At 41.2% G+C, this 27,500-nt stretch overlaps 2 protein-coding genes across 3 annotated transcripts in view; both read right to left on the bottom strand.

Annotated features, from left to right (window-relative positions):
- Window positions 1–10,912, bottom strand: part of msraa (methionine sulfoxide reductase Aa) — a 37,402-nt gene extending 26,490 nt beyond the window's left edge. The window contains exon 1 of one of the 2 annotated variants that reach the window (XM_065963818.1): window positions 10,691–10,912. In XM_065963818.1, the coding sequence (XP_065819890.1) occupies window positions 10,691–10,829 (139 nt within the window). In that variant the 5' untranslated portion in view covers window positions 10,830–10,912. Of the gene's footprint in view, window positions 1–7,552; window positions 7,899–10,690 lie in introns of those variants that run through there. The other variant, XM_065963819.1, reaches the window with a different exon arrangement.
- A 12,693-nt stretch (window positions 10,913–23,605) lies between these two features.
- Window positions 23,606–27,500, bottom strand: part of ift172 (intraflagellar transport 172) — a 41,171-nt gene continuing 37,276 nt past the window's right edge. Inside the window, exons 42-48 of the mRNA XM_065963630.1 lie at window positions 27,221–27,340; window positions 26,835–26,930; window positions 26,300–26,359; window positions 25,873–25,971; window positions 25,382–25,535; window positions 25,013–25,104; window positions 23,606–24,379 (exon numbers count right to left, since the gene is read on the bottom strand). Of these exons, the coding sequence (XP_065819702.1) occupies window positions 24,290–24,379; window positions 25,013–25,104; window positions 25,382–25,535; window positions 25,873–25,971; window positions 26,300–26,359; window positions 26,835–26,930; window positions 27,221–27,340 (711 nt within the window). The 3' untranslated portion in view covers window positions 23,606–24,289. The remainder of the gene's footprint in view (window positions 24,380–25,012; window positions 25,105–25,381; window positions 25,536–25,872; window positions 25,972–26,299; window positions 26,360–26,834; window positions 26,931–27,220; window positions 27,341–27,500) is intronic.

Below are 27,500 nucleotides of genomic sequence, written 5' to 3'. Positions count from 1 at the left end.
AGAGGGACGCTGTAAAGGTCACTCGGTATGTTTATGTGCCGTCACAGCTCGATTAGGTCCCAGTGTGCACGCACTGAGGGAGGATCGATTTGTTGACAGGAGTATGTCTGACTCTGCTACGATAGATAGCGATATCCTCCCCTTTAGACCAGTTTCAAGTTGACCTTGCTAGCAACTTAGCAACTTAGCAAAGTGGTGGTTGTATGTCAAACAGTGAAAACATGGACAACTGTAAATACTCTACACTTTACTTTATGATACAAATGCGATGCAGGCTATCGCTCTAACTAATGGTGGCGTCCAAAGGCAGACGACAACGCAACTTCTGCTTTGCTACGCACTTGTGCCGTTTGACTTCCGGGTCAAAGCCCAACACCGGTTGTGGAGTAAGCTCAGAAAGCCAAGTCCAGTTTAGGTTCAATTGAAACAAGAGTTAATCAATCCTCAACCGCATTATCTAGATGTGTCAGTCCGACTTTGAGAAGTTTGACCTGCTTGGCTGGTTTTTTTTTCTAACTGCATGTTAACATACTGACAGACCAAGACTCTAATAGAGCTTTCACACCTGCAGAAAACTCCTGAAAAACTCCAGAAGGAGCAGTATGTGTGAATACATATATTTCTTTCACCCAGAGTTTTCTCCTAGTAATTTTCCGCAGCATGTCCGAGTGAGCTGACGTGAGAACACAGCAGGATATTCTCTGGAGAATTCACGTCGAGCCAATAGGAGGGGGGGGGGAGTGATGTTTGTATACTGTGACTGGAGACAGTCCATACGTGAACAGCCAGGTCAGGAGAATCTCCTGAGCAGTCCTCCTGTAATGATCGAGATATTCTCAGGAGTGCAGGTGTGAAAATGGCTTATCACAAAGTGTCAACAACACAGGAGGTTTTCATGCGATAGGTCATCTGGATTTTGGGAGCAAAAAGCCAAAAGATGGTGTGTGGAGCGACTTCTTCTTCTCTATTGAAATATCAGTATTTGGCACACATGCAGGCATGTTCATAGTTGTATGGATGGAGTCCATTCAGATAATTCATCCCACCTCAAAAATCAAATAGTCAAAATTATCAATTTTTTTACATTTTAGAAAAAGATAAATGTGATCATATTTTTGAAATACCGCCAACTCCCACCTCTGCAACCTTTCTGTGTCTCCCTACTCCTTGGACTTCTTGGACATTTACAATCAGAGAGAGCTTCCTTCTCTTCACTGAAAAGGAAGCTTCAACCTGCCATGAACGTCCAGGACCCCCCCCCCCCAATCCCGCCACCCTGGAGCTCCAGACCTGACAGTGATGAATGAAACACTGCAGCTAATGTCTGGCTGGGGGATATTGGAGAGTCTCCACACACACACACACACACACACACACACATACATACACACACACACACATACACACACACACACACACCATAGAAAAAGATTGCCTTGACTGCTCTGCAATTAAATCTACAAGGTAACCTCCCCCTACCCTCTTCTCCTCCTGCGTCCCTCCTTCTCTGATTGCCTGGTTTCTTCGTCTTCCTCCTGCTCTCTCCCCCCCTTTTCTTTGCATCCTCCTTTTACATCTCCCCCTCCTTTCCATTTATTTCCCCCCTGCCTCAGTGTTCCTCACTCCCCCTCTCCCTCTAGCTGAGCCTCTTGAGCAGCTCCTCTGATTGCCATCATGTTTTTTTTATTTTTTATTACTGCCCATCATCACGACCATCAGCGGCGCCGTGCTTATTGTTCTGCTGCTGACAGCCGCACAACACGCAGGACATCTCAAGGAAGCCGTGTGTACTTGTTAACATCATCAAGTTATGAATAAATTAAGAGTTTGTGCTCCAATGTGCTTAAGACAACAATAGTCAAGGTTGTTGTGGAGGAGATGCTTCCCTCTGTATGAAGATGTGAAGTGTACTGAAGCCTTGTGGAGGCTGCTAAACATAGAGGTGGAACAGGACAATGTTCAGCGAAAACATTAAGAAGACTCTAAAATATAACCTTTAAATAGTCTAGATCCAGATTATGATATTTTTTAAAAAGTTTAAACGAAGGGTTTGCTGTTTTTTCTCAGTTTGAGTCGAGTCTTTTTCAGTGGCGGTTCTAGACCACTTTTACTGAGGGGGCCAAACGGGGCCAGAGTCAGAGGGGTCAGAGGGGAACATTAAACCCAGGTGAAAAATAGACAAAGATGATCGCTTTAAAAAATATATATTTATGCCAAATAATAGCGCACAACATTAAATACCATGATTTATATTTGTTTCAGAAACAGTTTTTAATACTAGATTCTGAGTCCGGTTGTTGAGTCAAATACTGTGTATGTGTTTAGAGGAGGGCTCGTCCTTTTGGAGGGGTGGTCACAGGGGGGGCCAAGCTCAGTGTTACAGGGGAACTGGCCCCTGTTGGCTAGAACAGCCCATGGTCTTTTTAGACAGGGTTTTTTTTTTTTTGTTATCTTTTGGGCCTCTTTGCCTTATTAGATAAGACAGCTGAACAGAGAAAGGAAATGTTGGGAGGAGAGAGCGGGGGATGACATGCAGAAAGGGGCCGAACTCGAACCCACAGCCGCTGCGACGAGGTCTATATCCTCTGTACATGGGACATGCAACATACATAACCGCTAGGCTATCGGCGCTCCAAGAGGTCTTCTTTTTTTAAAGCATTTGAGTGTTATGAAAATGAATTACCACATAACCTAAAGGAAAATGTGAGTCATACAATTGCTGGGTCTTTTGGTGTTTACACTTTAAAGTCTTTATATGTGATTATTCACACTTAAATATAATATAAATCAAGTATATCCTCTGAAAATAACTCTGTGAGTCATGACTGTCTACAATGGGTGTAACACCCGAGTCCCACTGTCTGGGATGTTTTCAGAGTTTTCAGAGTCCTATCTTCACTTTGTTTACATCGGCGGGACGGCCGGCTGACTCCTCCCCTCACGTATAAAAGTTGTTTAATTGAGGGACTAGAGAAAAGAAGAATAACATACTGTACTCACTGCTTAACTGTGTTTCTAGATCACGCTCATTTCAGGTAAATTTACATGCAGTGTGAAGATACCAGCATAATAAAGATCGCTAGCATTAGCATGCTAACACAACAATGCAGCGCGAGTTGTTTTGGTTTCATGCTGGTGCTCAAGGGCGACATCTGCTGGATCAAAAAAATGCATATAAAGCCTTTAAATCTGTTTCCCAAATTAACAGGCGGTAAAAAAACAAAAATAAAAAATACTCTCTTAAAATGACTAAATTCAACTAAAGTATGTTACCATGATATTTTCAACACTTTGCAGTATTTCTTGCAAAGAGGAACTGCTAGAGAGCAAAGTGAACACAACACTGTCCTGATTGGATGACTTGAGCTAGTTCCTCTCACCGGGTTGCACAAGCTTTGCTAAGTTCAAACGTAGCATTGTCTGAATGTGACTTCCTGTTTTAGAAAGAGTTCACGCTCTACAAACATTTTAGGTGTTGCACCAGATGAGGAAGTTCAAACATATTATGTGGGGGCTCCCTCTAGAGAAGGGGTGGGCAACTGGCGGCCCGGGGACCACATGCGGCCCCCCATCAACACCCAACGTGGCCCTCAGGTCAATTAATTGGAAACATGAAGAAAACATGACAAAATCTGCCATGAAATCATGAAAACCAGAAATATGTCCATAATAATATTTGATCTCTGGTATATGTTGAGTTTAATTTGAAACATAATCAATTGTAATCATTTTTGTATCCTACAATTTGGCCCTCTGGCAGTGAGAATTAAATGAATGTGGCCCTTGCTGTGACCAAAGTTGCCCATCCCTGCTCTAGAGGAATCCTCCAGTAACAAGCGTTGTACGTAGGCAAGTATCTGAACATTTACATTGAGTTCAGTTTGGTGATCATCACACTGCAGGCTTTGGTGAAAAACTGGCTTCTGATTTCTCCAGAAACTTGATGCATCACTTCTAAACGTCCTTTTTAAAAAAGAATTAAACAACATAAAGCTGAATATCTGAGCTACAAACAGTACACTTCTCTTTCCCTCCATCGTTGTATACCTCTCTCTCTTCTTCTTTTCTTTGTTCATCAATAGGTGTACCTCATCTGTTATGTCTCTCACCCTCTCTCCCCCCCCCCCCTCGCCCGTCATTTTGCCCGTCAAGGTTATCGGTCCACAGTGGAAACAACACAAAGAGCTCTGCTGATGGGATCTTCATTCACTGGGGGTCCCTGTGAGCCGTCGTTGTAACAGCTGTGACAAAAGGTGGAGGCATTGAGGAGGGGTCGGTCCTGAGCACCTGATAACACCACACAGTCAGTGGGGTTTAACGGGTGATCTGTGTGTGTCTGATAAACGACATCTGCAGAACGATACAGACATTTCTGAGAGCTGGATATGTGAAAACACTCATTACACAGTGGAACAAACACAAAGAATAAAAAGTACAATAAGGACGAGGAGACTGTGCCTGTACGGTTATTAAGTACAGATACTCAATGCAGAATAAATCTTGTCCCTGTGACATCCTGAGGTTACTTGGACTTGTGCATTAAAGTAAAAAAAACAGGATTTAGCTGATTTAGCTGAAGTCTGGACTGGGATTGGCTGTTTCCTGCAAAAGCCACTTTCAGGACTTCTCAAATGATAAGGAAGTTCCTGGTGGTCAAAAATAGAGTACAGTCGGGGGCGCCAGATAAACAAATATTCTCATTGTAGCATCATAAGCGGACTCTGTAGCTTCATACGATACTTCAATGCCTTTTTTTTTTTACATCACGTCTTACCTCAGGAGGTGGTTTCATTTCATGACAACCCAGCAACACCTAATGGCACCTGAACCAGCAAAACAAGCAACCAGTAGGGTCGTCACAGTATGTTATAAAAATGGAAAGTGTCTACATTTAGGAAGCAATTCTTGGTATTTTTTTAATTGAATAGTCAAAAAAAAATAGTCAGATTGTTTGTCTTTTATCCCACCACAACGCTATATATACATTTGGCATTTGAGGGAGCAGAATCAGGACAGACATGTGAGTATTTCTGCTTGAAACGTCGATACAGCGAGTCTAAAATCTCCAGCTTCTGCGCAGTGAACGAAGCGTTTCATGGACTTCAGCCGGAGAGAGTCGAGTCAGCAGACATCAGAGTGTTTTTTTCTGGCTTGAACTAAGCTGTTGTTTTCAGTTTACAGTGTGTGGTGCCAACCAAATAACTCTTGATGCAACAACTCTTAGCCAACTTGATAACCTATTAGCACAATATCCCTCCTGATATGCACGCCTCAAAACATCCCTGGAAATAAGTCCCTGTAGAAAATGGGCCGTTTACCACAGAAAAGCAGCGATAATGACCATTTACAGCCAACAAGAACACCTGCTAATTAACAGAGCAGCTGCTGGATGTCTGAACACATCTGCACTCGACTGTGAGGAGGATGACATTTACTTCTTCATTAAAGGGTTGGAGAGTAATGACCAGGTAGGACCAAAGTACCAAAATGAGACTTTATGCAACTTTCAATACCAAATAATCGGATTAATCAGAGAAAACATATCATTTATTAAATCTGAATCAGGATGAGGATCAGCCTTAAAGACCAGGTGTGGAACACGCTCAGAGTTGGACATATCTCTAAATGTATCGACACAGCAATATGCAAAGGTAGCAAATGACTTCTACCCTCTGTTGTTGAGTCATGCTGCACACACAGGATCCTAAGGACATGCACTAATGGAGTGAGGGTCTGGATATGAAAGAGCGCCCGAGCTGATTGGGGTTCTTTGCCTTCCTCACAGGCACTTCAGCAGTGCTCAGGAAGTGACCTGACACCTCTCCAGCCACCAGAGCAATTCCAGACTCAGTACAAACCAGGACCTGAACCGTCGACCCTCCGGTTCCTTCCAGACTGAGCCGCTGTTGACTATTGTTTTAAATTGTTCCTTTTTGGATGTTGTTGTTGTTGTTTGTTTCCCTGTTTTATTTTGCCTTCCCTTTTTATTCCTACATTGTTGCAAAGGTTGTCATAACGTTCGATACGTCATCACCTTTTGATAAAACGTGTTTTAAAAAGGTTCAATCTCTGTGAGTTTGATGATGAGTGGACGTTTGTGTTTTTGGGTTCCATCACATGAATTGTTCCTGAAACTCTGTCTGTCTGCTGTACACTGCTCTATATCAGTGGTTCCCAACCTTTTGGCCTTTGAGAGCCCCCCCCCCACCAATTGTATCTAAGAAAAGCTAAGCCCACTTAAGGTAATGCACAGGGGAAAATGGGGCTAAATTATTTTCAGTGATGAAATCCCAAAAGAGTAGGACTACACACTTGTTCTTACCAAAAGACCTCATCAGCTATCGAGCATGCTATCATGAATTTAGTTTATATGCACATATTTTTGACAACCTCAGAGCAGACAAACCCCCCCCCCCCCATCCCTTGCCGAGACCATTACTCTATCTCACCTGCCAGAGGGGAGGATTTTAAACATCACCAACAACCACAAGTCCAGACGTTTTAGGAATCTGTACAGTTTTGCCTCAGACAAACTTCTTAAAGACTTTCTTAAACTCCCTGAAATCTGTCTTTACTGATTTTCACTGAGTTGTTATGACATCTTGCTGCAGGGACATTCAGGTGTACAGGACCCCATGACATCACTGTCGGGCGTGGAAACAGATTCAACAGATGACGGCTGCGCAATTAACGGCAAATTCCTCGTTGTTGTACTATGAGCAAGTCTAATGCATCCTAATCAATAAGAAAATATATTCAATGTAAACATGCAACACTTTCTCACACGGCAGGTGTACCTGTTGGACGGAGGCCCAGGTATCACGGCAACGTTTGCCACCATTTTCATTCAGTCAGATGGCGCTAAAGCTACCAGCTACCATCCGGTAAAGCGGTGACAATTAAGCGGTGAAAAACGTATTTCCGATTCAGGAGTTACATGTTGCAAACTAAGGTGTTGTGTAAAACATGAGCAGGTTGCATTATTAACTGTGAGTTATACCTTACATGTACTGGTTTATATCACGCTTCATACAGGTATCACAAGGTCGAAGAAATTTGCTAATTTTTCTCATATCGTGATGGCCTACAAAGCCGCTCATTTATGACCAAGAATTTGAAATTTTCAACCAGAGATGGCGCCGGAAAAGTGATTTGAGTCTGATGTGAAGTTACAATTTAAGAAAAGTCTAAATTATATTGAAACGCTGCGGTTTAAAGTCGCATGCAACGATCGAAAGCCCCAGTACGTCCACTAAACGGAGGTGTGGTCACCTTCCGATTTTAAGAGAGAATCAGCCCCACGATCAAGCATCATACCGCTTCTGAATCTGAGATCCAAAATCCTCCAATGCATCATCAACACAGTCGACAAATAAAGAGGTTAAGTCCTCGTGCCCAGCTTGGCCTGCATGCCTCAAATCCTTGAGGTCAGTTTCCAGACAAAACAACTCCTCGTGTAAACAAAGACCTCAGACAACTCTCGGAGGCTGAGATTTTTGCACTAAATAGAAGAATATATGTGATTGATTGGGTCAAGCCATCACACACAAACCTCTTGCTTGGCGCCCGGTTGGCCTTTGTCTCGGCTTCTGGTAGACCTCTTTAAGTCAAATATCCATCTTTGTCCAGTTCAGAGACACTGCTTCGCTCTCCGATTGAATAAAATGTCTTGCTGTTAAAATTCAAAGGTCAACTTATCCCGTAAATGCGGTCGAGTTTGTCCCCGAAAAATCTGGCAAGCTCCAAATGTCTCCGACGCGAATATCGCTCAAAAAGAGAATACCGTTTGTTTTGTTTTCGGTTTCTAACAGACGCGGAGTTTTCAGCCGTTTTAAAGAACTTTTTCCTCTCTGTTGTTTTTCGAATCCGAGGCAGAGCTCGTCCCAATCCTCCACCACCACCTCCTCCACCACGCCTGGACGTTTCTTGATTTCCTCTGGCGCTGCAGCCCTGAGCCAGACAGACAAAGGAGGGGAAGCCCTGCCAAGTCTCTCCACTGCAGGCATGGCTTTCTCCTTTCCCTCTCTGCTCCCCTCGCTCTTTCCTTTTCGTCTCTCTCGATTGTGGGCAGCGTTCCCGAGAAGCCTTGGCGATGCTCCAGCGTGTCTGAACCCCCTCCATCCATCAATCCATCTTCCCCAATCGTCTTTTTGCAGAGGACCCACGCCCTCCTAACCCCTTCCACTCCCACATCCTCCTTACCGTGCCCCAAATACAAACCCACTTTCAGCTTAATCGATGGGAATTTGATCTTAAACACTCGTATCAAATTGCACATGTCTCTGTAACAACAAACCCAAATATGACAGAGTCAACACATCCTCACACAACCTTTACACTCTCTACTTCTTCCTGTCATGTTTCTCTGTTTAATGTTAAAGGGGGTAGTGTGTGTGTGTGGGTCTCAGAGTGTGTGTGTGTCTTGTGTCTTTTGTTCGGTGCCAGTGCAGATCTATTCATCATGTGCCAAGACTCGGCGCCCTCACTTGTACTGAAGAGGGGGGCAGGTCGGTGCCAACGGCCCCCGACTGCCAACTTAGTGCTGCTGTCTGTTTACTCACACAGAGCAAAACGCTGTATCTCACAAAACACACGTTTGTTTAAGCTGTTCACATGCTACAGTGACAAGTGTCTTTAAGAACAAACAAATCAACAGACGTTATGAATTAGAAATAATTAAAGATGCTATCATATCGATGGGTAACGCCACTTTCTTTATTCAGTGTTTAAAATAGGGCAAAGCAGTGATTCTTAATCGTATGTGGCGACTTTATTATGTCTTTATGTCTCTTTATTTTACAATATTCTTCTCTCAGAAATATTAGAAAAACAGTTAAACATGTTATTGAATATGCGTTCTCTACATGTGCACATAGGTTTCTAATATAATGTAGTAATAGCAATATTGCGACACAGATGTAAACAGTAAATGGGCTTGAGCTTGTATATCTCTTTTCTAGTCTTCTGACTACAGAAAGAGCTTTTTCACCGCAGGTCACACCTCCACATTCACACACTGATGGTAGAGGTCGCTGAGTTAAGAGTCCATCAGAAGAAACTTATCCCATTCATACACATTCATCCTTCCGGTTGAGAGACGACCCACTCTACCAACTGAGCCACAGCTGCTCCCATGTGCACTTCATCACTTCATTAGAATACTTATCTTTCATGTGCTATGTAACTGTGTACCCTGTAAAGTGTACTTTAAAGAGTACTGGTTGGATAAACAAGTGATTTTCTTTATTTGTTGATCAGGTCAAAGTTATGCTCAAACTTCAACACAGCCACCTGTAATGATGACTGCTCTCCCCGCTCTACTACCCAGATGTAAACAAGCACAGTGAAAAGATAGCATCTCAGTACAGCAGCACTATGAGGCTGTATCTTGATCTACAAGATGGAAATATGGAAATGGACCACATTCACCACTTGCCTGTGGATTTTAACCTGCAGGGAGGATTAAGGGCTGGCGGTGCCACTGTTCCCCTGTAGACAATTTTAAAGCCAGAGCTTCAGCGTGTGGTTTGTCGAAGTAGTGTTGCCACATCTGTACGTCGCCCATCTCCACGGTTGAACGAAGAGCAAACGCAGAGCAGACGTCACTCAGATCAGGCCGTTCATTTAAATGATGGCTACCGCCCATGGCCAAATCTCAAGTCATGTGTTTGAAATGTGAATGTTATCTCACTGTGAAACGCCTGGCTGACACTTTCTGGCTCATCAGGTATTTCTGCTTGTTCCCATTATTGATGTTACTTTTTATTTTGGAGCTGCAAAGCTGGAAATCTGTAGCTCGGGCGTTACATAATGTTTTCTGAATAAACAAAACGTAACAGAATATAAACCCACGTGTCCCGAACTGCACTCACGCATTGTGAAAATACAATGTTCTGATGTGTTTTTGAAAAGTTGTTTGCTGAAGTATCTTTAAAAGCAAGTACTCCATTACTTAACACAATGTTATGTAGACTGTCCTTTGTGAGGTGTCCTGTATGAAAATGTGTTTTTTGTTTGTACCTACCTTAGGACTACGGATGAGATGTACCTTTTGTGATAAACCCGGCATATTTACATGGAAGCAATTTGCTGTTATCTTAATTAATGAGCTCTGTCCAAATTCAATTAATACAAAATAAATTAAATGAGCAGGAGTATATTTAATTTGAGTACTTTGTCCATCACTGACCACAATATCAGTCTGTAAATGTGGCAAAGCTTTAACTAAACTTTAACAACATACCTAGTATTATTCTATTATTGTATTTTTTCTCCCTTTATTTAACTGATTTTTAACATCTTGATATTTTTATTAATTATATTCCTGTTTCTTGAGCTGTTGTGACAAAAAAAATCCCCCCATGGGTGATCAATAAAGTTTATCTTAATCTTTAAATGTCAACATAAACAGCTCTCACAACACAGTTACTGTTACTGTACGCGCATGCGCATTGAAGTCTCCTCTGTTTTGACGATAACAGCAGGTGCTATCGGCTAAATTACTCACTTACTACTTTATTACTGAATATCTTCCCCTCGTGTAAGCAAGGTATTACCTTTAACGTGAATAAAAGACAACCACAACCCTAAATAAACACAGCAAGGTGGCACACTGGTTTAACACCTAACTTAGTGTAAGTTATGTCACTTTAAGCTAACTAACATGCTAACACAGCTGCTTCTGTCTTACCGGAGACTTTCATGGTGCCGTCGGTCCGACCGGGCAAAGCTGTCTCTGGAGTCGGCATCTGGGCTTTAGAAGCCATGTCTCCCATTCTACTGCTCACGAAATGACGCCAAATGAAGCAGATCCTGGAAGAGGAGACCATCGAGTCCACAGCCGCGGTGACACACCTCTCTGAGGGTTAGCTCAGTTAGCTTAGCTACATCACAGAGGGCTCAGCTGGCTGGTTGTGTAACGTGAAGGTGACCACGTTATTCAACTCTCACAATAAAACTCTATCACTCCCCCAAGTAGACTTTACGTAATATACACTATAAATACATAATGTTTTGTATTTGACACTCAAGCACAGATAAACTGCAAATACAAAGATTTAAAGCCCTCATATCTTGCAGGAAAATTATTTAAATTTTGTTTTTCCCAAAGTTTAATTCACATTTCATGTGCGCCGAATTTGCCGAACAGCTTCGTTATGTCTCAATCTAGTTGTTCTGTACACTTGCAAATATTTGTACCTTAAGAAATAGTGCAGTAAACTATATTTTGTGTTTTTTTTACATGGAGTTCTGTGTGTTTTTGCAAATTAAGCTGGCTTCAAGATAAGTCTGTAGGAATGGCTTTACATGAAACTATCACAGGGTTAGGAGTTTTATTTATGTTAGATTTTGAACTTGGAAATTGTCTGTTTTGTTTCTGGTTGACTGATACTGAGTATGAAACTTCCTTATTGCAACTCAGGCAAGACAAATAAGATTTTCAGTGACCCTTTACACCCCCCCCCCCCCCCCCCCCCGGACCTTATTTAATAATACTTTATGTTTATGTTGAATGTGAATGATGTTGATTGGAGTGACGAGCCCGAGACAGATTTCTCACTTTGTGGGACAAATAACGTTCACCTTGAATCTTGAGTTTTAATCTTTTGACCCAAAAACTCAGATATAACACTTAACAATGATAAAGTACAAACATTTTAGGCGCTGTGCTCGCAAGAAAACACCCTTATTTACATCATTTCAACTTAATCAGGCACATAATGAAGCATGACCCCCATTAATGCCCCAAGATAATTGCTCATTTAATTTGAAAGTCATTAGATCTTGTCAAGTGTTTTATAAGTAATTTGATGCATCAAAGCACTAAAAACAACTAAAAAATGTGCAACACTGGTTAAGAAATATGATGGATGTAGTTGTGCTGTCGTGTCCTAACTCGAGATTTTGTAAACGAGTTTGAAGCAATCACAACCGACTTCCTCTTTTACAACATATGTGAGGCAAAACTCAGCTCACATGGCGTCCTGGTTCTGTTACATTTTGGTTATTTTACTCGACTCTGAAGACCTTTCTACACACCTATGCAAGTGACTCAAAGTTGGAATTGGACATTGGGACTTTAGATAGTCACAATAAGTAACATTTGACCAATGTGCATGTAAATTACTGAGCAGAATTATAAAACTATAAAAAATCTAAACATATGAGACGTCTAAAATTAACCATCATGTTTAGACATACTAACCATTCTCCTTATTAGAAGATCTCCAAATAAACAAAGCAGCTGTATATTTCAGACTCTAGTAAATCTTGTTTGGATGGTTGAAGAAAACGAGGCTCCATCAGATTGAAGCCTCTGATTATTTCATGCTCTATGGCTGGAACAGTGCAGTCAAATGAGCCCCCATCAATCTACTGGTTCCCAGTACGCTGAGCTGCAGTGGTGGGGGGGGGGGGGGGGTGGAGGGGGCCAGATGACAAGCCATATGGAAGAACCCGGGAGGAGCGCTGCTCATGTTGAAAAAAATATGAATTTCCGCGTGTGATTGTGTCTGTATGAAGGTGAGACTCATTAATAATTCAGGAGGTTTGTGCAGTGTTTAACATTCCTACAAAGAGGAAGAGAGGTGAAGAGGAGAACATGTTCATTATTATGAAGACTATTTCCTCCAAACTGTTTAGTGAAGATGTTAGTTTGTAAACATCACAATGCAAACATCCAACCACAGAAAGCGATTCTGCTTTAAGAAAACATTTGTTGTGTTTATTTAACCGTTTTCTACATCTGTGTGGAGCTTTGTTTTACTCAGAACTCACACCTCGATAATTTAGTGGTTTTGATTTCTTCATTAGTTGTTCAATATTCCTCTCAGCAACCCTCGGCCAAAATGGAATAAAGTTTGAATTGATGACCGTTTGACTGCTGGAGAGTGGGAGAAAAGAAAAGGTTAGAGAGGCAAAATATAAATATGGATAGATTTTGGGGCGTAGTGGTCGTTGGTGCGCGCTCGTCATGTGCAGAGGATCGGTCCTGAAGACGGACGGCCCACGTTCGAGTCCAATGGCTTCTTTCCCACACGTCGTTCCCTGCTCTCTTTTCCCATTTCTGGCTCTATCCACTGTCCTGCAGCAAAAGCCCCAAATGTTGATAGATTTGATACCTTTATGAAATAGGCATAAATCAAACTATAATGACTTGAGAATTTGGGCATCTTCTCATGTTTTTCTGAATTAACGAGCTCATTATCTCAGAACACGAGTTACGGGGTGTTTGGGTTTCTCGGGGCCTCAGTCGTACTCCGCGGGGAGCCGATATTTTCAGCAACGCCCTGATTGTCTCTTGAGTCAGCATGTAGCCGGCCTGAATCCATTTCAGATGCATCGTTATATCAGTAAGCCTAGCCTAGCCTAGCCTAGCCTAGCCTAGCGAGGACTGACTATAGAGGGAATCTCTAACCTCTAATTAAAATAAATAAATATATACCAGAGGTTCCCAATCTTCTTTTGACTTCACAAAACTCTGGAGACTCCGGACATCCAAAAACATATAGCCTACAGCGTTTTGCTCAAATGAGGTTTACAATCATGTAATAGTTTTTGTGTTGCAACTAAACATTCATTCATAAACACACAGTTAGGCTTTTTGGTTTTATGATCGACAGAGGAAGAAAGGCTGGGGTGACCCTGATGCACGATGGATGACAGACACACAGAGACTCTGCACGTTTTCTTATTTATCTTGTTTGGTCTGATGTCCCACAGTAGCCTGTGTTCAATATATTTAGGCTAATATACAATAAATACAAATCTCAGGGACCCCATGTGTGATCGAGACCTCAAGGTTGGGAAAGCCTGATTAACCTAAAAGCAAAGGCTCCTTTAACTGCAATGCCTGAACACAACGTTTTTAAATACAAAATATCCCACTGAAAATGTTATTAAGGATTATGTGTTAGCTGTTATGTGGCTAAAGTTAGCCATATTTCTGTGCTTGTACAGGGCGGTATTAGTCTAGCTTAGAGATAAAAATGTGACTTCGTGTAAATAAATGATCTTAAAGGCCTTCAAATATTAATATACAAGTAAGGTATGTGGAAACTTCCCTCCAGTTTAGTAGCTCACACAAAGCCAGGCTCGTAAAGGAGGTTTCAGGGTGGATGAAATGACCAGCAGTCGAATACCAATCCAACAAATTTGGGATGAACTGGGAATCAGATCTCAGCGATATTGTGTCCAAATGGGAGAAAATCCTTAAAGATTAAGAGCCGTGTTTTTCAATGACCTGTTTTAAAAAATCAGACTACATGGGCTGTGCATGCTCTGGAATCCATTTACTTTTGGTTCTGTGGGTTTTATTAGTCGCCCGGTGGTCTATTAGGTCAATTTATCGGGTAATATGTCGCTTTATAAGACCATTCAGTGTTATCAGACTCAGATAAAACTGTACCCTCTTGTTTTTTGTTTTTTTTAGAGGGGGGGGGAGGCAGATGCTCTCAATCTTTCTCTCTCTCTCTCCCCCTCCCTCCATTTTTAGAAGAGGAGGATGAAAGAGGACAGAGCTGGAGCTGAGGATGTAAAAACCTGGATCATCTGACTCCCTCTCTTTTAGAGGACCACCCCCCTCCCTCTTTCCTCCTCTCTCCCTCTGACTGCGCCCAACTTCTCTCCCTCCATCCTCTCAGATACTGTATCCATCCTCCTGACTGCACCCAGCGCACACTAAAACCCTGAATCCAGAGGGTTTCGGATGTTGCTCGGCTCCGGTTTTGGACTATTTATATTTGAAGAGTAATAGCCTATTACCTCTGGAGAGAGAGAGAGAGAGACAGAGAGAGAGAGAGAGAGAGAGAGAGAGAGAGAGAGAGAGAAAACGCGATTGGTTTTGCTGCAGAAAAAAGGACGCACCGACCTCCGCATCCCCCGCAGCATCACTCCTCTTCCGCAGCATCCTTTCATGGACCTCCAGAGGAGAGCACCACGGACCGGGCTGCGCACGCAAAAGAAGCCGGCTTACAGCGTTCGATATCCGGACAAACATAGTCTCATGCATCGGTGTTTTGCTATGGAGGTCTGGGCTCACATCGGGTAAATGTCCGCTGATTTAAAAAAAAAAAAAAAAAAAAAAAAAAAAAATAGAAAACTGCGCCATTTATCCTACATCTAACAGCTGCAAGGTATTGTTTTTCGGTTTTCTCAAAGATATGTTTCATGTCTATTCATTTATTTCTACTCATTATTTTTGCTTTAGGCCTTTAAAAAAAAAAAAAAAAACCTCCATCAGCTCCTTTCATCGGCGCTAAATCTAGTCCTGCAAAATCCGCAGTGTGCCTTCGTGCTCTGCGGAACTTCTTATTTCTGTCTTTTTTTTTACTGAAATATCATTAATAACCATCATACACAACCAAATCCAGCTTTAAAAATGCAAACGAAGTCTTTTATTTCGATATTCTATGCTGCATTATGGTGTCCTAATTACATTTAAAAAAACCTAAATGTTTTATTTATTCTAATGTAATGCTCATGTCCCGTTACAGTATTCATATTTCGAGTATCCTATGTATTTGTTTGTGCTCTATTATTGCAGAATGTTTTAATATAGGCTTTAATACACACGCCCGACCCCCACAAAGGCAGCCCCCCCCTCCCCCCTCCTCACCCCCCTCCCCCTCTGCATTTTAGCCTACATGAGCTATCTGGGTCATTAGCATTTCAGCGGTTAATGAGGCTGCAGATGGGTCCATCTCCCCCCCCCCAACCCTGCCGAAGAGCCTATGAGCAGCACGGATGCCTTCACTGCTGCTGCAACTAGATTAAAATTAAATTAAAGACAGAAATAAAAGAAACATGAGAGGATGTTTTTTTTTTCTTCTTCTTCTTTTTTTTGGAGCTGTCAGGATTGTGTACTCATGTGGGATGAGGAGGAAAATCGCAGCAGCAGCTTCCTCCCCTGCAGCTGTGTCATTAATGCAGTGGTGTATAAGAACGTGCATTATGGCTGCTGCTGCTGGATAATGGAGGATAATGCTTTAATGCTGCTGCTGCAGTGCTGCTTAAAGGACCATACCGTGCTATTCATGTGCATTTCTTGAAAAAAAAAAAATCTGCACATTCCTCGACCTCTTTAAAATGCCTTTTCTTCATGCTGCATCATTTTAATCGTCCCTGGAAGCCTTTTTTTTTTATTTGCACTCATTTCGCTTTGGAATCAGTTCTAGGAGACTTTACAGACGTTCCAGTGAGCTCCATCCATCTCAGTGAACATTATGTGCTTTACCTGTAGCTGTAATTGCATCATCGCACCATGTGATGCACTTAGAAGTGTCTCGTGCAAGATGGTCCAGAATGAAATCTGAAGGGAGGAGGTAAAGTGCAGAAAATGATTTTATTTCTCACACACACACACAAAAAAAGAGATTCTGCAGCATCTTCAGGCCTTCAAAATCAATGTGTTAGATCACAAAAAATGTCAAATTTGCTCTTCACAAATTCACTTTAACTTGTAAAATAAATCGTAATGAATACGATTATAGACATTTATGAAAACCAGAGGCGTCCTGGATGATGCAAAAATCTTAATCACTGCATTTTTTTGAAGAAATTGCATTTAAAGAATCATACTAAATGCTTGTATTGTCAGTTTCAGTCGACTTAGTGCGTTTATTTTGAGGACTATTGTGACTCACCCTTACATCATTACAGCTCTTAGATATAGTTTTCCTTTCTGGCTTGTAAACTCTCGCTGCGTGTTGTCTATTGTGTGGAGGTCAGCAGGACATCCTTGACAGTTTATCACAAGGCCGACATCGATACACACACACACACACACACACACACACACACACACACACACAGACACACACACACACACATACCTATGGACCTCTGTAGCATCTTAAACTGTCCCGAGCTGCAGGAGGAGGCACAGCACTGCAGATAGAGGGGGTGTTGTGGCCGTGCTGAGTCTGCCAAAATACACCATGTACTTTGATTTATTGGAGTCAGTGTGATGCCAGTGTCCAATATAATCAGCATAAATTAAAGTGGAAATTACATTAACAGTGTTAATGCGTCATGAAGTCAGCGTATAACTTCATAATTTAGAGAGATTTGAGTGCATTTGATCAGTGGACAGAGGCATCATAAGTGCCACTCAGTACAGTATGATACCATTGAAGTGATGATACCATTGATATTAAAATAGTCAATGCAAGATTTATTTTGATAGTTCTCTAATCTTTATAAAATGTATTAAATAGATTTAAACGTGTATTTGTTTTTTAAATAATCAATGTCCCTTGATGCTTTTAATGCTAAATAATGCCTCTTACTAACCACAGTTTGAAACGATCACAATTTACATTGGGTTTAGGTCGAAGGAATAAACCAGGGAGGGAGAGAGTCTCTGCAGAGTGAGACCTTTAAATGAAAAATGGCCGAAACATGGAGGGAAACGTACGAAGAGTTTGGGTCGTCTCTCCTCGTGTTCACAGCGGACCTTGATTTAAATGTCCATACAATTAAGGCACGCGGTGAATGCCAAGAGAGTGGCCGAAAATCGACAAAAGAATAACTCACACGAGTGTGTTGTTAAGGTTTTACAAGGGTGCCTCTAGTGGCCAGATTGAAGAACTACAACTCTCAGATTAGAAATACTTTAAAAAAAAAAGAGTAGCATCATTTATTAATTAAAGACAGATCAAATATTTCTGTTGGTTTTTTCTTACGGGAAGCATTGAGGCTCATAAAGTAAGTGCAGTACCACAAATGACCACTAGCGGCTGCTTTTTCCGATGCACCTGCTCGTGTAAGTCGCAATCAAAGACTGTAAATGTTATGATCCCAATCAACAATGTTTGAAATATGAAGTCTTCGCCTGCATTCTTTCAAACGGCCAGCAGGGGGCGACTCTTACAGAGTGAACAGAGGTCTGTGAGAAAAACAGTCGACTTCTTACTTAATTAATCACCTTTGTTAACATTTCCTGTCCTCAGTTTTGGGCCTATAGCCCTTCTTTACAGTCGTCTTCATCAACGCTTGGTGTTAAATTCGCAAATTATGATCTCATTCATGAGGAAATAAAGACGATAAAGAGCATGGCTTTCGAAAGGCCAAACATGTCCTTCCCCTCCAGACATTATCACTTCCCATTAACCACAATCCCGTGGGTTACATCCAAATCTCTAGGCTTAAAAACAGGAGTCCACAAACAAATGGGAGCTTTTGAGGTAGCTACGTCCATATTGTATATACAGTCTATGATCCCAGCTGCTTAAACATAGGGAAACATTTAATAAATATGGCAGGAGATGGCTACTTTCACCTTTTCTCAAACAGGTTTATTGGTCACCATGAGATTAATTATGCAACATGGAGGATGGAGATATTTAAGGACAGATGACTTTGATTGACAGGTGTATCTCAGAGTCAGTTGTGATGTTTTCCGTTCCCGTTCTTCCCACCAGGTTGTCACTTTTGGATCTTTTTTTTTTCTTTCTGTAAGGTTGTAAAGACAGCAGAGGACCAAAAATCCAAAGAACGTCAGAGGCAGATTTCATCATCACTGAATCTGCTCTCATGTTTTTTATCTGCAGATAAAAACACCCTCGCGTTAGTTTAACCCTAAAGGGAAGCGTAGACATCTTTATGAAACGATGGTGCAGAAACAGGCGTCTGCTGCTTCTTTGCCTGATAGTAAAAATAAACATCACATCCTTTGGCAGAGCAAGAAAAAAACATTATGTACCGTTTGAAATTCAACAAAGTACTTGACTGCTTTTTAACCATTAAGTGATTGAAATCTGGTCCTCTGTTAAGTGTCTCCTTCCCAACTTTTAATAAAGACTAACAAATAGCACAACTGAAAGGCTTCATTCACAGTGCTTTCATCTCTCCGCTCCATCACCGTCATCTTTGTTTGTGTTTCTCGTCTGTTGCCTCTCGCTTACATCACCCTCCGCCTGCTCGGCCTCCTTAAGCATAAAAAAAAAATCCTCTCTTATATATCATCTTTGGGAATGCAGGACTGCCTGACGCACTTGTCACGTACATCTCCTTATGCATCTTTTGATTTATTGAGCTGAGATGAAGTGAAAGCAGCTCGAGGCTCTAAACAGTCACATGAAAACACACCTAAAGAACATAAATCTGCGGTGTGAGGCTTAAATTATTGGAGAATCTGATGTAAGATGAAGCCCAGGAGGGACAAAATGTTAAAAAGCTAAATTAGAAAATAAGAATTAAGTAGAAAAAAGTGAGAGAGAAGAGTTTGAGTAAAGATCTTAATGTACTTTTTGTACAATAATGAAGCGTAGGTGCCGGTAGCCTAGTGGTTATTCTGTGTGCCCCATGTACAGAGGCGGTAGTCCTCGCAGCAGCAGCTATGGGTTCAAATCCGACCTCAGCCCTTTGCTGCATGTCATCCCTCCCACTCTCGCCTCCCATCATTTCCTGTCTTACTTCAGCTATCCTACACAGTAAAGGCAAAAAATATCTAAAAGCACCAAAAATAAACCTTAAAAAAAAAAATGGTGGGAAATATCTTCTTCTTTTTAGTTCATTGCCTGACGGCCTGCAGACGGTCACATCAGTCTGCTCAAGTTAATGATTTACCAAATGGTACATTTACATGAGACTGAATTATTTCAGTTTCAAAGAGCAGAGAAAGACAGGAAGTGCTCTCAGGAAGATCCAATGAGTGGAATAAGAAACTAAAAAACAGGATCCAGAGGAACCTTAGCTTCTTTACAACTTTTAAAAAAATATACATTTAGGCTTCTTAAATCATCTTTACAACATCCTTACTAATAAAAAAACACCATTATGTATCACTTCTGTCTTGATGACTCAACATCAAGGGGCTGACTTCACTGATCTGTCTATTCCAGGCAGAGCAGTGTAGGTGAGTGTTCATGCAGCCGAGCACTTACTGATGCATTTCCCCCATACATATACACACACACACACACACACACACACAGGCTCTGTTATCGATTGAGGATGTACAGAACGTCTGCTGGGAAAGGAAGCTGTAACTGTACGTACCGCACGCTGTAATGATCGTACAGTTTGTGCAGAGACAGTGAGAAGACAAGAAGGGGATTCAGGAGGCAGAAACTCTTGTTAGACGTTCGTTTGTTTAGATGCTGCAAAGTGCAAACGGTGCATACACTTATAATTTAAGAAAGTGAAGCTGAGCCTAAATCTAAAGGTTTTGAGCGCATAAAAATTATCATTCTTTGGATGCAGAGTTGAAACTCTTGTGACATGTTGGGAAACTATCCATCCTGGAGGATTTTTACATGTTTTATATAAAGTATAGTGATATTTATGAACAAAGAGCAGTAAGAACAAATAAAATCACTTATTTTATTACTGAAGTCGATATTTTTACATCGTTTGTGCACTTAAATCCAATAAAATAAGAGCAAGAGGATGTTTAATTAAACTTGTGTAGTTCTGTTTTTGTTTCCCTAATGTCATAATGTTTTCACTTTGGAGGGAAAATAAATGATTAGTATCATAATGTAATAAGTATGTACACTGTGTCCATGAGTTTATGTATGAAAGTGTTTTTTAAGATTGTTGAATAAAGACATATATAGCTCAGACTCCTCCTCTTGTCTTTCTTTTAGTCTTTTTACTGGATGCTTTGTTTGTTTTTATCTTTTGATATTCGACATATTAACATAACGTGAAGGGTTACACAGATATAGGTAATTTATGAATACACTTATAAATTCCATAAAACCCTGGGTTATAAAGCAACACTTTGGCATCTTTAATAAACATGTTTCTATATCATATAAGTAAATGTTTTGGGGGTTAAATGTGGGATTATGTTTCTTATTAATGTGATGCACGCAGACTTTAAGGAAACAGAAGTTAGGACACAACAGCTTATTTACACATTCAGCATACTGAGCGACAATATCATTCATTTTTAGGATAGTGTTTGATTCCATCTGATACAATTTAAGTCCAATCATGATCATTTCTCGCTGGCTTTGTTCTCCACTTATTCATTCAGGCTGCTTAATAGTAGCTGTTTGCTGTTAAGGAAAAAAAGGACAAACAAAAACACAAAAACACAAAAACAAAGATCCTCAGGCGACAACAAGCGCAGTAAGTCGACCCAGTCTTCACTCTCCCCAGCAATGTATTCCAGCGAACTCTGGGTCTACCCCGGGGTCTCCTTCCAGTTGGGCGTGCCCAGGAGGCATCCTGATCAGATGCCCAAACCACCTCACTTAGTAACGTCAGGTTTTATATCATAGTAACTGTTGAACATCATGTGAAAATTTGTTTAAAAAAAACAAGTTGCCTACATTACCCACAATGCAACTGATACAACAACAGTTTGGTCCAAGCGGCAATCTCCGATGTTGAAAAATTAAGCGGATGCGGAAGTGCAGTATTTGCAGTTCATAAAGTGTCCACTAGAGGCTGTGCTGCAGAGTCACTAGAAGTCACATACACATCAGTTCAAAAAAGCAGAAATTAACATGTTTACAGCCTGGTCCAAAAACCGAATGAGTCTGATTAGCTCATGTCTTTATCGGGACACACTGTACGGGAGGTACATTTTTTGATAACTCATCCGTTTAGATTTTATGGAGGATAAGCGTTATTCACATTAAGGCTGACCTGATTGACAGGTGGGCGCGGTGCAACGGTTCATCAAGAGGCTTAAAACCCACCTCAGCTCCAGCTCTCAGCCCGTCGTTAAGTTGACTTAAAGTTAGGCTGAGACAGCATTTCCAGCTTGGGGACTGCCATTGATCGGACTCCAGCGCCCCCTGCAGGAACAGATGGTTGACGTCGCTCAGGCTTCGTCTACTGGTTTGCATTCCCACCTCGAGATACCAGATCACCAAGGACGGGTGTGAAAACAGAGCCTATGATAGTCCAGTTAAAAGCAGCGATATAGAATCAGTGGTTACTGAGTTACATGCAGCATTTAAGTATTAATACACCCCAAGAATAAAAAACACTTTCACACGTACAACTGGTGGAGTTATTTTTTCTTAATTTGAAAGTCTCTGCCAATGGATCCTGAATCATAACAGGGCAGGATGAGTCAGGCTGGTCCTCAGGGAAATTGGCAATATCCTTCCAAACAATTTACGCTAACACAGTGGAAAGAAAGACACCTCTTGTTAAATAGCACTGAGCTTTTAGAGGAGGAAAAAAACTACACCTGACTCTGACTCACCTGATTTTATTATACTTCCACTGAGAGGCGACTCCTACACTAACACACAATATTATTCAGAGGAGGAACTGGAGTACAAACACTTTGACGTGCTGATGACTACGACACGATGTAAAGCTGTTCATCCTATGCTTTTAGATTACTTAATACTGTTAAGGTTTTATATTTCTTAATGTTTCATTGAGACTGATCCTTCTTATGCTCTGGTCAATTTTTGGATTGTATTTATAGGTCCAACTCTAATGTATAATTTATTTTTGTCTTAAAGAGGACATATTATCCCCCTTTCCCACCTTTTCAAACAGTCCCCTGTGGTCTAAATGAAACATCTGTACTGTGCTTTGGTCAAAATATAATATGAATCAAGCACCAGAGGAGGTTTGTGACCCTGTATAAACCAGCTCTCTCAGAACGCTCCATTTTGGTGTGTGTGTCTCTTTAAATGCAATGAGCCCGCCCCCTGAGTTTTCCCCGTAGACATCACTCCTCTGTAGTGAGAATAAAAATGGCGGACCTGCACAAAAGTTTTGTTTTAGGCTGGGGGTGGAGTCCATGGGTGGAGATACCAGGGGAGGGGAGGGGAGGGGATTTTTTTTTTTACCAGAATTCCACTGTGACATCACAAGGAGAGCAAATTTGAAACAGAGCACTTTTCTCTGTGTTGTAAGACTTATGAAGACCACAAACAAACGACTGGATTTGTTTATTTCACATTTTGTGGGTCGGTAGACACTCAGGTTACCCAAATATGTTCAAAAACACTGTCAAAGTGGACATTTTTTCATAATATGTCCCCTTTAACATTGCTGTTTGTGTCTTTTATGTGCAATCAGCTCCAAACCAATAACCCCTAGAGGAATTAATGAAGTTGTTTGAATTAATCTGAATTAAACTGTAAACACTTGGTAGTCTTTTTTTGCTTTACTGAGAGAGATGTCCTCAGTATCACAGAAGCTCTGCTGTCCCATCTGCCGTGACATCTTTAAATGTTCTGCAGCCAAAGCTTGTGTAAAGTCTGTCTGCAAAGATGGAAGGGAAGAAGACAAACACTCCCGTGTCATGTTTGTTAGGATAACTAGAAAGTATCATCTCAGTGCATGCAGGCAGAGGGTATCTGTTGTAATTCCAGAAGTGTTCCTAAGGGTGTACCACAGGGATCACTCCTGGGACCATTTTTAGTCATTAAATATACCAGCAGGTCTGTTCAAAATGTTCATAATGCTTATTGACACCTTTATGCTGATGATACAGTGATATACTTGATCAACACCAAACCTGATCTGTGATTTATGGAAAAAGGAGTATAACAAGATTTTTACATGAGAATATTTTCACTTATTTGTTCCATATTGAGAAACAATGACTAAAAATATCACTTAATCCCTGAAATATGTATATTTTAAGAGTAAAAACAATAAATAAAATACAATAAAAGATGGAAAACTATGTTTATTTTTTAAATATTCAACAAAATACATTCATATCAAACACACCATAAAGGCTTTACTAGATACTCTGAAAAAAACAGCAAAGGCAAGAACGTGTTTATTAAAGAGTCACTTTTACCCGTCCGTTTAAATCTGTCTCTCAGGATTTTCTGGAGCAGAAATGATTCCGTAAAAGTCTTAAAGATCACTTTGAATTTCTTTCAGCAGTGAACCTCAGTCATGAGGTCGTCTCTGGAGAAATGTTTGAACGACTTCATACGGGTTTAATGTCTTTATCAGGAGTTTATGTGCAGCAGTGAAATATGAGGCTCATTATAAATCTGATTCTTTTTTGGTTTTTAATGAAAGTGTGACTTTGTTAAATAAAGAATACGTGTATTTTAAAAAGGGTTACATAACTGAACGAACAGACAAGACTTTAAAACATGTTTTGACCACCATGAGATGACACTTTGAAACCAAAAATCGAACGTCAATGAGGAGTTGACTTAATAAATAAATAAATTGTGAAAAACAAACAAACATCTGGTGGTTCATTTCAAACTTTGTTATCACAGCTGGAATAATTTGAATGTGAATGACAGATGAGTAACAGAGCAGAGAAGAGAAGACATCACTCATGAGGTATTGATTATAATCATGGAAGAGGAAAACTAAATCTTGTGTCTTATCATTGGAAGGAGAATCCAGACGCGCCCAGACCCCCACACCACTGGTTGATAAACTTCAGGACGTCCTGACACTCTGGACTGTGAGAGGTCTGCAGGAAAATGAGGACACAATTGATAAACAGTTACTGTGGTTGCCAACAGAAACCAAAACTTACAACTTGGGATGCTCCAATGTATCAGTTCAACAATGGTCTCGGTCCATTTCGGCCATGTTGACAAGTGTGCCATGCATCGATGACCGTGTCAGGTTGAATAATTCAAAGTACATAACCTAATTGCAGAACAACTAGAACAATGCTTCATTTTAAAAAAAAAGGCTTCTCTAAAGTCCCAAAAAAAAGACAAAGATCAAAAGACAAGGAGCCATGAGGAAACTTTAGAAACACTGGGGGTTAAGTAGAATGAACTGACAACAAGAGGGACGAACTCTGAAACCAATCAGACACAGGTGAAGACAATCAGGCTGTATAGCCTAGCGGTTATGACGCGCTCGCCATGCACAGAGGCAACAGCTCTCTTTAAAATATGAGGGAGTTGACATGACAGTAAGATAATCACATTTCTTCCTCAAATTTTTTCTAAATGTAAAGTTCTTGAGTAAATCTGTTGTCCATCCTGTGTTTTCATCTCGTGTTTACAATGTGAGCGTGAAGTCTCGGCGAGCGCAGAGACTCACCTGCCTCTCTCTCTCTCTCTCTCTCTCTCTCTCTCTCTGTTCTCACCTTTGTGCCCATGAGGAATTTATTCCAGTCGTCCTTGTTGGCGGCTTTCCCCACAGGCGAGAACTCGACCTTATTCCTCAGCACGGGGTAACCTGCAGGCATCAACACCGCACAGTCACATGATATAGTCTCTAAGTTCTAATGCTGCTGACGTGTTCTTTTATATAAGACGTTTAGGGAAACCATTTTGTTCTTGAACCATGTACAGACATCAGTCAGTTTTTAAAGAACTGAAACTCACTGCTGGTAAGAAAAGATATTGCTTAAATACATACAGTTTCATTGGACCATAGTGTGTGTGTGTGTGTGTGTGTGTGTGTGTGTGTGTGTGTGTGTGTGTGTGTGTGTGTGTGTGTGTGTGTTAGTTACCGGTGAGCACACAGGGCAGAGATCTGAGGCCCGTGTTAGTGGCCACCAGCGAGGCTTCGTACGAATTCCTCTCGTCCCGTGGGAGAACCTGCTCCAGCCGGTTGTCCATGGACACCATCAGCACCCAGTCCCTGATCTCCTCCCGCTGGGCGTCCTGTGACACACACACACATGAATAAAGATCACCTTATTGTCCTCATGTTCACCGTTCATGTTGTCGGCCTGTGACACCTAAAGAGCAGCTTTGCATGATTAGCAGCCCCCCCCTCCCAATGTGCTGATGGGCCGGCTCACTTCAATTTAATAATTTAATGTTCCTGGCCCGACCTGCTGCAGCTCCATTTATTCTAATTCCCCCCCCCCCCCCCCCCCCCCCCGCCATCAAAGACGGATGACATGCTAACCTGACTACATCTGATTTAGAATGTTTTATATACATGTTAAAAGAGGTGAGTGTGGCTCTGTGTTTGTTGGGACTTTTTTTTTCTTACGGTGACGCAGAGTTTGGTGGGGACGGGGACCTCAAAGGGAATGTCAGTGTCCATGAAGTCAGAGTGATCCAAAGCGTCCAGCGTCCCCTCGTCAATCGCCTGGAGACAGAAATCATCAAACAATCAAGAAAAGATACGACAAAGATCCTCCCATTTGATTATAGGAATTCTAACAGGTCGAATAAGAAGGTTTAAGATCGTTTCTAGGAATTTTTACAACACAAAACACACTCGTGAAAATCTCAAACTTTATGATTAAAAGTCCTTCATAAGAAAACTTAGTTTACGTTCAGACAGTTTCATGATGTAAGGACAGAATTACAATAAAAAGAACATGGATTTAAAGCAGTATAGTGTAGATTTGAGACATAGCTTATATTATGTTATTATTATATTCATGTAAATACAATAATTTACGTTTACTCACATCACAGAGATCCAGGAAGTGATTGAGGAAGATGAAGGCCATGTTCTCCCAGCCGACAGCCTGTCAGGTTTGAAAAAACAGAGAGAACATTTATAGTTCAAATCCTGCACTGGTTTGAGTATAAGGCTGGCTCCACACGAGATAGTTTTTAGGCCGGATTTTTTGTCGGTTTTGCCCTCCCCAATTAGGGTCTGTCTGATCTGCTGTTAAAAGTCTCTCAGAGGCAAATCAATCACAGTGAGATGCAGAACATATTTCTTTTTAGTCTTGGACATTCAAAACTAAATATGAGTGTCACACTTTCACTATAGGCTCTTTCCTGTAGTCATGGAAACCCTGGAGTTTATTATGCAAACTTGAAATGCAAATTCATGTTAGGAAAGTTCTCTTTTTTTTTTTTTTTCCCCCACTCACACAATGATTTCTCTGTTCTGCTTCTGCAGGTACCAGGTGAGAGGAACAAACTACACCTGAAGAACTGCAGGAACATTTTGTACAAGAGATCCAAAAGGAAATAAAAAAGTAAAGTACTGACCCTGCAGGCCAGGCCGGCCTCGTAGAAAGCTTTGTCTGCAGGAACGATCTCGGTGTGGCGCAGCAGAGACACCGAAAGCTTGGCCGCTACACTGATCTGAAAAAACACACGACAACAATACCGTCACCACAGCGACCAAAAGGAGAGAGAGTCAGACTGATGATAGGAAGTTTGACAAGCTATCTATTCTGAAAAAGACAAAATACAAGCATATCAACTTTTCTGTTGCCATTGAGTCACTTTAATGTCTTTAAACTCCACTGGGTGGTGAGATGCTTTACATCATGTGTTTCATGCTCTTAGCTGTGTTTAGATTTAGCTACAGTATTCTCTTAAAGTTAAAGGTAGCAGTCCTTTTTTTGAGTGTTTTTTGTGTTTCTGTGTACCAGCTGCTCGACTCCCCTGGCGGCAGATCTCGTGGAGTAGTAGTGAGCGATCAGCAGCATCTGTTCAAAGTCGTCATGAGCCGGAGAGTTGGCCTCTGCGGACCGGGACACGTTCTCACACTGAAACGATGAGACGTCACAGAAACAGAATCTCAGAAAAATCAAAACAAGACGGGCTACTGAAATCTGTTTTTTTGTTGTTTTTATCTTTTAAATCTTTTCTCAAACATTTTATTAAGAAAGAACACTCACTTTGCTTAAAGGCTAAACGCTTGACGTT

This window comes from Labrus bergylta, chromosome 15, assembly GCF_963930695.1.
Source record: "Labrus bergylta chromosome 15, fLabBer1.1, whole genome shotgun sequence".
Lineage (NCBI taxonomy): Eukaryota > Metazoa > Chordata > Actinopteri > Labriformes > Labridae > Labrus > Labrus bergylta.
The sequence above is the reverse complement of the archived record's forward strand: the minus strand, read 5'-3'. Positions and strand labels throughout refer to the sequence as shown.